At 38.9% G+C, this 13529-nt stretch overlaps 1 protein-coding gene across 10 annotated transcripts in view; it reads right to left on the reverse strand.

Moving 5' to 3' along the window:
- kif1b (kinesin family member 1B) overlaps positions 1-13529 on the reverse strand; it is a 57874-nt gene that overhangs the window by 33811 nt on the left and 10534 nt on the right. For 6 of the 10 annotated variants that reach the window (XM_023340393.1, XM_023340375.1, XM_023340362.1 and 3 more), the window contains exons 3-13: positions 6517-6593; positions 6240-6419; positions 5920-5988; positions 5505-5683; positions 4786-4897; positions 3165-3242; positions 3004-3069; positions 2810-2827; positions 2452-2527; positions 1988-2066; positions 1734-1876 (exon numbers count right to left, since the gene is read on the reverse strand). In XM_023340393.1, coding sequence (XP_023196161.1) covers positions 1734-1876; positions 1988-2066; positions 2452-2527; positions 2810-2827; positions 3004-3069; positions 3165-3242; positions 4786-4897; positions 5505-5683; positions 5920-5988; positions 6240-6419; positions 6517-6593 — 1077 coding nt within the window. Of the gene's footprint in view, positions 1-1121; positions 1164-1733; positions 1877-1987; positions 2067-2451; positions 2528-2809; positions 2828-3003; positions 3070-3164; positions 3243-4785; positions 4898-5504; positions 5684-5919; positions 5989-6239; positions 6420-6516; positions 6594-13529 lie in introns of all 10 variants that reach the window. The other 4 variants (XM_023340371.1, XM_023340385.1, XM_023340402.1 and 1 more) reach the window with 2 other exon arrangements.

Genomic DNA, 13529 nt, shown 5'->3' on the forward strand with positions numbered 1-13529 from the left:
AACATTTTTTCTTCCAACTCATTAACTAGTCCACTTGCAGGACTTTATATAAAGCTACATGGCAACAATTCGTAGTAAATTGTTAAAACTCAATAGCTAAAATAGCTAAAGCAATTAGCTTTAGTCTTACTTGCAACCTCAATTTTCCTTTTAACACTCTTGTGTATAGCTAATAAACAAGAGCATATTAGCTATACACTTCTGTGTATAGCTAATGAAGTGAGGAAAAATGGCCATGTTGCTAATATTGCTTAGTTAGTTAGCAATTGTCTGACAGCGAATAAGAAAAAACGAATGAATTTTTACTCAAAAATTTGCAACTTTTACATGTTCCTATATATAAAACCGAAAAAACAAGGGTGTGATAATTAAATTTTGAAATCGAACAACTTTTGAATTTCCTAAACTTTGCACCACTCATTACAAAGAGCAAGTGAGCGACTACTTTTGGTTCCATTTCCAAAGAGAGGGCAGAGGTGTATTAGCAGAGGGCACACTACAAAATTATTCAAACTATTAAAGCACACTACGTTAGTCAACTCCATATACATACACACTTCTGAAGTGGCTACTTATAAGTAAAAGTATATGCACCTTTCCGTATGTAGATCTGAGCCTCGCTTTGAGAACTCAGTAGTGCCATTCTAAAGCTTTGAGCAGTGTCACCTGCGGTGGATGATTAGTGAAAGAAAACAGAATAAAAAGCAGCAAGAACCAATGGCAACAAAAAAGAAGTGTCAGACAGTGAGTGAGAGAAGGTAAGACATGGTTATAAAATGATCCATGGCGGAGACTGATGTGCTACTTTAAATTTATACATAGTAGGATTTAGACCTGCAAAAAAAGCAGCTGCCTCACCCCATCATTCTAAAAAAAATAACAGAGAAGAGCAAGCACGAAGCATAGTAACCTACTGGCATGCTAACCTTTGCCAAATCAGACCACCTACAAAAGCTTTGCATTTCTGAGTCTTATTTCTTAAGCCATTTATGGCTTTTAAGCAAATGCATGCAAAGCTGGCAGCAGACTTAATATATAAGCAGTGGGGGTCCTAAGCAATTAGCCTTTAGAATTTTGGCAAATAGTGATATACAAAGCATAACTGGCACACATATACACACATTTGATTCCACTTCCTGGGTAATCATCCCCCATTGGATCAACTAAGGGGAGGGAGCAGGACGAGATGAGAAGGATCAGAAGTCAGTGCTAGTATGAGAGGAATAACTTGGAGAAATATTTTAGCGCTAAATGGAAATGATGACAAGGACGAGACACAAGGTCATAGACTGACTGGTTAGGTGCCAAGTTGTTACACAAGATATAAGCAAACATTAGCAAGTAGGCAGTTTGTTATACATTGCGACACTTTGTAATTATTCATGCTGACACTGCTGTCTTTTTCCTAATTGACAGGCCTGTGAGCCATTACTCTTGTGTGTAGCTAATGAACTGAGATATTTCCATCTGGTTTACTTTGTGTTGTCAGGCACATTAGAGGAAAGCATACTTTCCATCAGGACCCCAAATACAAATTTCATAGGAGAAAATAATAAATCAATACCTACCAATCAAAGTGTATTTTGAAAGCATATTTTTTTGAATTAAGCACAAGTACAGACACTTGGATAGGAGGGAACGTGAACGGCACAGAGCTTTGAGACAGTAATGAACAGAGAAGTTGTTGCCAGCTTGTTGGAGGCAGTGGCTGAACAGTGTGGCTGTGCACTCACTGTCCAGGATGTCTCCCAGGCCCTGAGCACGGAGCAGCTCCTTCAGTCGGGCCACTTCGTCCTTCAGCTCACGCACCAACTTATTGTTGGGATCCTCATTGATAACAGCGTTGCATTTGATGTTCTTGGCTCGGTCAGCATAGCTACCAAAAAAAAAAAAATCCCCATCAGGATTCATTTGTGAGAGTTTCAACTATTCAGCTTGTGTTTTGTTTTTTTTTGCTGTTAATGTGAGCTCATAGCAATAATCTTACCGAAGTGTACTGAGAGTTTCATCGTAGTTGATATCTGCAGGACTGAGGGCAGCTACCATGGCTGTTCTTGAATTACCACCTGATGAGAAACGTTGAGGAGGCACTTCAGTCATTACTTTGAATATTTTTTTTTTCCACTACAGTAAATTAAATAGTAAAATTTACAGAATCAAGGAAGGGCTGAAGATGCACTCTGTGCTCTTTAAATGCCTCTTCCAAAGATAGAAGGAGCTTCTTGTATTATTAGTTTGAAATGCAGTCTGCTGACTGTGTTCTTCTTAAACTTGGCTCAGGGTAAGGCACGCTTGCTCCGGATATTATTTTTTTTCCTTTTATACATTGCCGCTTCATTTTCTGTTACAAAAATGGGTCACTTGCTATGCAAAAATAAAGACTTCAAAACACGTGAAAGATGAAGATTTCAACAGATTAGCACATTTATCAAGCATCACTAAGGTTCATACCAAGGTTCTCCCTCAGCAGCCAGGTCAGAACAGAATCTCTGTAAGGGATGAAGTCCGACTTTTTCTTTTTCTTGCTCTGCAAAGGAACAAAATTGCTCAAATTAAAGCTGGGAAATAGGTTTTAAGAAATTCTCAATATAATGATGTTTCATAAAAATAAAAAAAAAACTGCTGTGAATCACAATACAGGCAGAAAACTATTTTAATGACTGTCGGCATAATTTTGCATGTTGCCTAAAAGCACTGAACATTAGGCGATGAAACAGGAACAGTTGAGCCTGTGCAACTTTATTAACAGTATGAACATCAATGAATGATTGTTTTTGGACATTAGTCCTTTAGCTGTCAAAGTGTTTACCTTGCTGGTACAGTTATCCTGTGTAAGCAGGTATTGAAAGGACAAGAGGAGAGAAAACAGAGGGGCAGACGTTACAGCATGCCAGGCGACAAACGCACCCCGAGAATGCAGGGTCAAGTTCAAGAGAGGAAGGTAAGGCCGTAGGAGGAGGAAAGAACTGGAAGAAATTGGAAAATCAGGCATAAAGCGCTTACCACTTCAGCCAAGGCAGAGATGACTTTCCCTAATGTGGTGAGAGATTTGTTGATATTTGCTCCCTCCTGAAATCAAATAAAACATATTAATTAGGACACATAGGGATTATATCTGCTGTCTGATTGGTGATGCTTTGTGCCACTTTAGATGAGACTCTTACCTTTAGTCTGGTACCTTTGGCTCCAGTGGAATCTGCACGTTCACTTCCTGCCAAGTCTACCAGACTAATTTTACTGACCTGAGGAGAGAGTGCAAATCTATGAGATGCCAGACTTTATAAATAAATTTGATTTGCATTAAGGAAGTCTAACGAGTGCTAGGCTATGAAACGACAAAAAACAAATCGATTTTTCTCCACACATTTTGATAATGGGCGTCGATACAAGAGGTTCTGATGAAATAACAAAACTTCTCTTCAGCTGAGAAATATGATTGAACATTGAAACCACAATCACTCTTATACAATTTAGTCAGTGATTATAACACATATGATGCAGAACTAAAACCGTTTTTATAATCTAACCCAGTGAGTTTATCCGTCACTTATTTCATATTGTTCAACTGGGAAGACGAAGCCATCAGGTTCTGAACAAAACGTGATCACCAGATTAGATCAGAGTTAGTCTAACCTAAACACAGCACTTTAAACCAGACATTACTGACATAATAAGAGGGCCAAGTATTATAGAGAAATATCTACAACATTTACATTTACATTTAAGAAGCAAGTGGTTAAAATTCATCCAAATACACATTTAAGCATTCCTGTTTGGTGAGATGCAGCCTGGCAGTAAAAACCGATAAGAGTGGCTGAAAACAATGGCCATTGTTTTCAAAATAACAGCAATCTTTGTGTCTTTACATTGTCAGAGGAAATGCTGGAAGTCAAATATAAAATGGCTCCATTTCCCCCCCTTCTCCATTCATGGCTGAATTAAGCCATCTTTACAAATTCACTACAGAATGTAAATTTTCTAAACAGCTGTTTAAGTCAGTCTGGCAAAAGCAAAAGCAAATATTTTTCTTAAATTATAATACATTTCAAAGACACTTATTCAGTGGGTTTTTTTTTATTTTTTACAAAAGTCACTGGTGAAAAATCAAAATACCCCTGTTGTCATTAGACAATACTTTAGTTTTAGGCAATGCATTGGCCAGGCTACAAGAACCCATTTTTTGTTGACTGCGCTAAATATTTTGAATCATTATCTTCTTGAAAAACAAAATAATGGGCCAATTTCAATTTACTTGTGGAGTTCATTAGTTCGTATCTCCTGCTGTTAAGGACTTCATGAAGCCATGTATGCTATCAAGGCTTCCAGGATCTCCAAAAAAACGAAAAACAGGCCACCAGCATTACACACCCTATATCACATTAAACAGTTTATACTAATAAACTAATCCACACTGCTTTAGTGTGGTTTAGTGCCCACTAAACCACACTAAACTGTTGTTAGTGTTTGGGCATGAGATATTTTCCCAAATATTCATCTGTTCTTTCATGCCAAACCCACCTATGGTACGTAAAGCCAAAAAGCAGACGTGAATTTTTATTTTTTAGCCGGTGATCAACAGGAACGAGCATCTGAGTCATGTAATACCAATAAGGAAATCCTAGAAACTATTAAAAACATTAAAAAAAAAAACTGCTTCTGCTACTTTAATTTCCAACAATCCAACAATCGCGCCATCACCGATTCTGTTAAAACAATGAACTCTCAACATTTAACCACAAAGGATAAATGTTTCTAAGCTTGCGAAGGGTTACTGCCTGGTCTGACCTTTTCTGTGGTGAGGTCCGTCTCGCTGTCATGTTTCTTCTGTGTGAAGACGATGGTGAAAACAGCATGGGACCTGCTGCTGGTCTCGTTCATGTTGGTAGCAGCAACGGTTCTGTGTGTAAGCACACAGGGGCGTAGTTACCAAATTACATCAAAACAGACATTAAACTGATGCTACCTCTATTAAATTAGTCACTGTGAAAGAAGCTGTATGAATAGTTTTGGTTGTTACAAGAACCATCATCTCTGGGCTTTACACCTATTAGGGTGAATTGAGTCCAGGGGATTAGTTTGTGTAGCGGAGGGGGATAATATTGTGAGGACTCCATACAGAAAGTGTACAAGGCACACTGAGAAGAACAGCCACAAGGGAGACGCAGGCTTTACACGCCACGTTCTGGATATAAGCCCTCTGAGTCAGCAGAGGGAGATTAAAGCAGAGTTCACTCCTCCTCACAGCAGCTTTCACAACACAGCAGAACATCCATGCATTTCACATTCTGTAAGTTCTTCGTGTGTAAAATGTTGGATAGCAGTAAATGAATGAGAAGTGATTTAGCATAATCTAGGACTCAGATCTAGCATCTTAAACTATTCATTCTGTCAGTACAGATGAAGGAAGTACTCACTATAGGGTTAGGGTTAATATTGTTTTACCAATCATTCTATATATCCCCATCTTCCCTCATGTCTCACCTTGACATAGGGGCTTAACTCACCTTGCTTTGTTTCCTGCATCCATTAAATCAGCAATGTCTGTGTAGGATGTAACAGCTAGCTTGGACAGGTCCTCCACGTAGGGACCCAGCAGCGGATGCTCTCGCACCCTCAGGTTCCCTTTGTTTTTAGGATTGAGCAAATCTCGCACCCGTTCACAGTAGATCTCCATGTAACTCACCTAAAAAAAAAAATTTAGAAAATATGTCAGCATACATTTTAAGTTTAAGTCTCAGAGTTTATGTTCTGGAAGGCTGAGGATTTAAAAACATATCAGTAACTCCAAACAGGTACATCAATCTATATTTGAAACTTTGTGGGAGAGAGAGGCTGAAAAAAAAAACCAATCTGCTAAATATTGTGAGTAAGTCACCAGGTTGGCAATAGTGGAAGGACCATTGTAAATTGTAAATGTACCTCCACTGAGTAGGACAGTTCCTCTTTGTTGCAGTCTTCATTGATCTTCTCAAATAGATCTTCACAAAGCTGGAACACAGAAAAGAAGATTGTTAATTTACATGAACTGAATTTGGAAATAATAAACAGAAGGGACAAAGAAAAAAAGCAAGTGATAAAGGCAAACCATTTAACAACTTCATCAAATGATCTCAATGATTAATAAAAATGCACAGAGAGAATGTTCAAGAGAACACCTCTAATAATTGAGAAAAAAGTGTTGTTTTTAAAGGTGCAAAACCACTTTATTCTGCGTAAAGCAATCTTAAAAAAATACAAACCATGGGAATGATTCCTTCCTGTCCCTCCTCCTGCTTGCCCATCATGGTGTAGGATTTGCCAGCTCCAGTCTGGCCGTAGGCAAAGATGCAGACGTTGTAGCCCTCGAAAGCATGCTCTAGCATTTCCTTTCCGATGTCGTTGTACACACGGTTCTGTGACGCAAAGCAGGGGTCTTCTGGCTGCAAGGTGGGAAATAAAGCAATAGGATTTGCAACTGTTTAGGCTACCAATAGATATTAAAAATACATTTTCCAGCAATCTGCATGTCTTACTCACCGTGGTGTGTGACCAGTAGGAGTAATCGAAGCTGAAGGTTTTTGCTGGTTCTTTGGGGGCTTTGGGGTTCAGGATAGCTGAGGAGATGATGGAAAAATAAAAAAAAAGGTTAAAAACATCTGGGGTGGTATAATTCACCCATTACATCTTTGTTCATAAAGTTTCAATTACAACCTACAGTGAGAGAGTAACATGTATAATGAAACCAAAGAATAAATTACACATTCCCTTCTATGGCTTTTAAATGTCAACTACAAGTTTTAAATAAATCGATGCCGCATAGCAAATTATAATTTATTTATTTTTTTGTTGGTTTTAAAAATAATACCCGCTGCACACTTTTTTCCCTTTAATTAAAATAAATAAAACTCTGAATCAGCAAGTCAGACCTCAAAAAAGGACCAGAAATTTCTAATATGCATTTATCCACTGTTTATTTTATGCTTTGCTGCCAAAGAGGTGTTTTTGAATCCGAGCACCAGCCGTGATATATTTGAACTTAAAAGTCAGGAGTCAGTGACACATTACATCTGCTTTTATCTTTTTTAGGGAACATCAAACGGTTCAAGTCTTCCCAACCAGCGTGTCTTTATTCTCTAATTAAAGTTAAGTCAGAGTGAAATAACTAATAGATTTGAGTAAACCTGTCGCAATAACCAATGAATCGCATGATAAATTAAAATTACCTCTATTTGTTAATTCCAAATGTACTCACTTGCTTGAAAAATGTGCGAAACTGAAACACTGATGTCGGGATGCCTAGTTTGGGGGAGGACAATGCCATCACCTCATTCCTAGCTTGTGCACTGTGATAAAATCTCTTGGACTAAGTCTCAACATGCACCCCTGAGATAACAAACTTAAAGTACTCCGTCTCACTGCAGTCAACTAATGTTTGTCACCTTGAATGTTTAAGTTGTTAATGTGTTTTCTTTTGGTTTTGTTAGGTGTTTTGTGCATTTGTGAGTTACTTGTCTGTGTGTCTCTTTTGAAATATAAAAGACAATAAACAGATTTTGGAGGAAAAAAAATTACTTCATTATTTCTATTCTGATAATTAATATACTTTAAAGGGTGATTTTGTTTACAGAGGTGTTATAATCAATTTCAGTTATGATTTAAGTTGCATTTCATTTCAGTTTTATTTATTGTTTTTGGTTGTTCTGTTTTTATTTTGGATATTTAAAATATCTTCCAGTTCCAGTGTTACATGTTCTTTACAAAATTAAAGTTTAATTGGTCTTTGAGAGGGTAAGCTTGCATTATTATGCCATTATTTTACAGTGATTGTTACTAAACAATATTATTGCAATCATTTCTGCGATAGTTTATTTGTTATCGTGACAAACCTATCTTTTAGCACCAACATACTCAACTTCTTCTGCTACATTTCACCTGCTTCAAACGTGCTGACACACAGTGTTTCCACACAGCCCAGCTGGTCCCTGAGGCCACACACGCATTTCTTGATGGGAAAGAATCTGCTACCATGTCTGGTATGTCGTCCCCCTCAACCACGCTGGTTGCTACCCGCAGGACAAGAGTCCTAGCTTCAAGGCTGGACGCTGTAAATGTAAATGTAATGCAGACGAAGAAGGATGCTGCTGTTTGTATGTACTCACGCTACAGCAACCGAAAGCTTAAAGGAAATGTTTGCTCGTCTTTAATTTAAAAACATTACAAGGGAGCCCGAACTATTATTACGAGCAATATACTAAATGTGTGCATGCTGCGTTTATATTTGCAATCTTCCAGAAGAGGTGTGTAGTGCCAACTCCAGGGCTGTAATTAGCGTTGTTGTATTTAATTGTGTCCTGAAGCTGATGAGAAAATTCAAGCCCCTTTGGCTCCTTCAAATCAGGGTGCTTGAGAGGCTTTTTGCATCGAGATGTCGCCAGCAGAGTGCCTTACATGCTCAGAGGATTTTAGCGCACTTATCAATAATGCAGGAGAAGAGGAGGGACAGGGATTGCATATCGCCCTCCATGGGTCACATCATGCTGACAGAAAAGCACAGCGTGTCCTCTGAGCTGCTTTGCATTTAATACGCGGCGATTACGTCCGCACCAAAACAAGCTTTCTTTAAATAAAAACGATGCAGTTGCTTCCGCGCTCTGCAAGCTTCAGGTTAAGGTGCTCGGCCGCTGCTTCCATATTGGGCCCTGGAAGAGGATACAGAGAGATGGGTGGCTAAATAAAGACCATTTTCACCTCTGACCTGCCTCCGGAGGGAAACTGGAGAGTTGGCATGAAGAAATCAAGGGGGGGATTTAGGTTACCGATGCCCCTCTTGCCCTTTCCTGGAACAATCTACAGTTGCTATTAATGAGCTGCCACCCTTAGCTCGAGAGGCTACACAGCAATACGAATGAAAGATATTGGGACAGAGGAGCTTTGGCGGCAGGTGGATGGGGAAATCTCAGCCTAGGGAATCAACAACTGCATTCCAGCAGGACAAAGCACTTTCTGAAATTCCTAAAGAGCATTTCTGGATTCATATCAGAGGTATGGTGTTACTATTTAGAAGAAAAAGGTATTCAATCATTCTTATGTACCATGTTCGGCACTTTTGACCACTCAAAGCATAAAGCACTCAAGTGTGTCAAAGCACTCAAGTGTGTCATTGCGTCAATGTATCAGATGAGTTGGTTCTTATTAAAGAGAAAGGTAGGAGGGGGATTTGATGCTATTGTACACAAAAGTAATAAAAATATCCTTTTGGACCAGAAACCAGCATATACCCTCTGATATTTTACAACTCACAACATACTTGGATGTCACAAATTGGCTCAATGAGGAAACAAACCCAGCGGGTCTGCAGTAAACGCAGACACATTTACACTTAAACTCCAGCAGGAGTTGCAATCCTCCATCTTGAGACGGAAGACGCAGTTTTGCTGCCTCATAAACGACGTCATAAAATCTGTCTCTCTCAACCATGGCAACAGGTATAGGACCAGACTCCGGTTGCCATAACAACTTCAACTTGGCACAGACGGGGGGGTTGGAGGATGCGGCACGCTGCGTTCCCTTTTTCTCTCTCTTCTCGTGCATTCCTCATCAGCGATCGCTGAAAATTGCTTTAAAATACAGCTCTGTGAACAATGACTGTCAATTTAAGTATGGATTTGTGGCTTATGGCGGTTCCAACACAGGAAACATACAGAAACGCCGGTTCTGAAAAGCTGTGGGATTTGTAACTTAAGACATTAAGCCACTTATAGCGTCGGATCCCATAAGTGATGATAACTTTCTCTACCCAAGGCTTTTTAAATAAATCACTGATATAAAAGGTGTGCAGGTGCAGCAGTTAATATCATCATATACTTCATATATAGTCAGAATTCGTCATTGATTTTTACTTGCTTTAAAGGATCCATATATAATTGAGACAATTTCTTAAAGATTTACTGAAATGTTATGTGAGGAAAAGCTACTGAAGGCCAAAAAAGGCCATGAGAAACCTTATTTTCCCCCAATTAGAGCTGCACTGCATCCATAGATCCTGTCCAAAATTAGGACTGGGATTATGCGAGCACACCACAGGAGCTCTCCATTTCAAAGCAAGGTAGGTAGCTGTTAACTAACCACATCCTGCCATCCAGAGAGCATCACTCAGCTGGTTATCGCTGGCAGACATTTTCTGCTACAGCATACAACGTGGGGTCTCATAATCCAAGCAGGAAAGCTTAGAAGAAAAAAAATACAACACACCTTCCTAATTAGGCTGTTAGGAGGTCTCCAAGCACCAGATGGGGACTAAAAGCTTTCGCCTTTCACCTGAGACAGGCAGAGAGAGTCTAAAATGGCTGAACACATCAGCCTCTCTTTTCAAGCAAACCTCTAGGGAACTGCTAGCTGTTCGCTCAGGCTGATCAATGCCAATTTAGGATGGCAAGAAGGGGAGGGTGGCAGGAAGTGAACCCATATGTAGACTTTTAAAGGAAACAAAGAAATGCCCCGCTAAAAACAGTGCAGACAATCAAGAGGATCTACAATTCTGCAGAACTGAAAGAAAGGAAAAACCAAGCAAATACCAAGACGGCTGCATGAACTGAATGCACTCAGCAGCTTAACATGTTCGGTTCATGCGAGGAGTTTTAAGAGGGTCATGCAGTTCCAGAAAATTTTCTGCTCAATGAGATGTCTGTTGCTTCTTAGTCTATCCTTACACACCAGCTGATATCGCGGTAATTCATTTCAACATTTCATTTCCCATGGCAACCTTATTTCATTTAGAGCGAAGGGAGCCTGACTCCAGTTGCCACCGAGTTGGAGGAGGCAGCCAACACCGCCGACGCGTCTCCTGATCTCACAGATACATTAAAAGGACAGGTGAGACCCCAGTATGGCAGAAATACTGCGTCTATTTAACCCAACATCCACGTTTGAAGATGAAGTATTATCTCATTTAGATTTTCTCCAACTCATTCAGAGAACGGTAAAAACAGTACGATGAAACAAAAACCTTCTAAAAACCTGGTATACCTTGATACAGCCCTTAACCACTGAGGGAGAAAACAGTCTAAAGACTTTCTTTTAGTGCAGACTAGTGTTAAAACACAATCACCCAATTAAAGCACTAGAACAAAATTTGAAGAATTTTTGTCCTATCATTTTTGTCCTTCTATCATACAAGTTAAGTATGAACACTTACTTCAACTCTGACTTTTTCCTGCAACTTCCCTGCTACCTCTATGAATCACAAACGAGCCAATGACAAACTTCTTACAAACCCCACAAGAGCAACACAATCCTTCAGTAAGTGGCAACATGAGCATTTTATCCTGACACTGATTAAACCAGCAGAATACAAACATGAATAATTATGTGAGTAATACTAACAAAGGTGCTGGTGAGGTTTCGCAGGGTTGTTCCTTTCTGCTCAGGAAGCTTCATTAATTGACCTTTGCCAGGGTGAGTTGTTAAGACATTTACTTGGTAACAAGCACAGCTAGCTGAAAGAAGATTAACACTTTCCCCTTGTGAATAAGAATGTCACAAAAAAAATAGATCAATTAATTTCATTATGAATTAAAATGAGCTCTGCAACTTCAATTTTATCCTATGAGATAAAATTATGCTCTTATCAGTATGGTGTATTGCAAACCATACTACTTGAAAATGGTCTCAAAACAGCGATATTATTGTTTATCGCAATAATTTCTGGGACAATTTATGATTCAGTAAAATTTGTTTTCATGATTGCCCCACTTGTCCACAAGAAAGATTCACCTGTTTGGAAATAAGACAGAACAGTCGACGACGGTGTAAAAACTAAAATAACTCAGGTAATGCTATTTAAAATTTACAGTTAGGAAGCTACAGGCTGCATTGTAGAAGCAATATTTTAAATAATTGCAATTAAATGGTGTTACACATTTGTTTGATTTTTTTTCTGTAAGCAAAATTAAACAGTTGGATTTTTACTCGGACTTATTCACAAATGCCTGTAACCAGAGCTGCACAATGTCTCCTTGTTATATCAATCTGTGCCAAACACAGATGACAGTTCAAATGCAATATTTGGTAAATAATTAGAATTCAAGGGCCATGCAGATACACACTACATGCTAAAGATACATTTGGCCTGTTGGATCGATCTTCATTATTCACAACTAAGCCTGTTGTTATATATTTAGCTGGACAATAAATTGTCCCAGTAATCATTGCGATAAACAATAATATTGTTGTTTTAAAACCATTTTCAAGTAATATAGTGATAATGGCATAGTAATGCTAGCTCACCCTGTCAAAAACCAATAAACTTTCATTTTATAAAGAACACTTAAGACTGGAACTGGAAGATATTTTAAATATCCAAAATAAAAACACATCAACCAAAAACAACAAAACAGAAATAAAAAACACAAAACTGAAGACATGAATAAAATGGATTGTGATGTCTCTGTAAACAAAATTGCAACTAAAAAAAAAAAAAAACTATCAAAAGTGGAAATGATCAAGCTCATGTTAATTTATCATATGATTAATCGATTAGTTGCTTATTGTGACAGGCTTATTCACAACCAATATTGTTATCGCAATATTCAACATTTTCAAGTGCATCTTCTCCTTATATTGTGCAGCCTTACATATATTTACTGGATATCTGAGATAATTATCACCCGCTGAGTATTTTATTATTTGATAGCACATAAAAGAGTCACTCCCTTTGTTTTTCCTCAATAATTCCAGGTGATTCAGAAACAAAAATCCAGCAGCATATTAGAGCCGCATGCCGTTTCCCTATGCATCTTCATAGCCTGCCTGCGTCACAGTTCTTGCATGAGCGCCGAAGCAAAACAGCTGCTGACATGAGGCCAAGCTGAACCACAGTAACGCTAATTTGGCTATTTAGTCTCCAACAGGAAGCACAAGGCTGGAACTAGGTGGATGCTGAGGTGACCACAGAAATGTTCTGCGCGTTTTCATTTGTGCTATGGCATACTGTCTGTGTGTGATGACCGTTACCAAGGCTGCAGCGCGGGTGACAGAGTTATCACTGGATGCAGGGCTAAAAGTAGTGTGTGAGCACCGCTTGGCACATTTGACAAACAGCTGAGCTTGCTGCAACCACAACACAAGCCGTACAACATCTCCAAAACAGAAAACGCGTCCCACTGATCGCATTGCGATTTCACCGGAGGTCTAATAAATATTCCATAAACGCAGAAAACTTTCCAGAGACAGGAGAGTTTGTCTAGTCATAGGAAGAATGTTCTTTACTAAATCACTTGTGACAAGGTTTCTACTCTCTAAAGCACACATTTGGTTCAAACAACGATCATCTGAGATACACCTGGAACTCTGAAAGAATGTACCAAAAGTTGGGAAAAAAAACCTCCAGTGTTAGAAGGCAGATCACATCATATTTCCCTTCCTATGGGGGAGAAAACAAAAGGTGAAAGGAAAAAAAAGGACAGGAAGACACCAGGACAAAGCGTTGAATGCAGGGTTATGCAGCTGACAACGGGGTCTGCAAAAAACATTAGGTAATTTGTTATGACAAG

Source organism: Xiphophorus maculatus, chromosome 1, assembly GCF_002775205.1.
Source record: "Xiphophorus maculatus strain JP 163 A chromosome 1, X_maculatus-5.0-male, whole genome shotgun sequence".
NCBI lineage: Eukaryota > Metazoa > Chordata > Actinopteri > Cyprinodontiformes > Poeciliidae > Xiphophorus > Xiphophorus maculatus.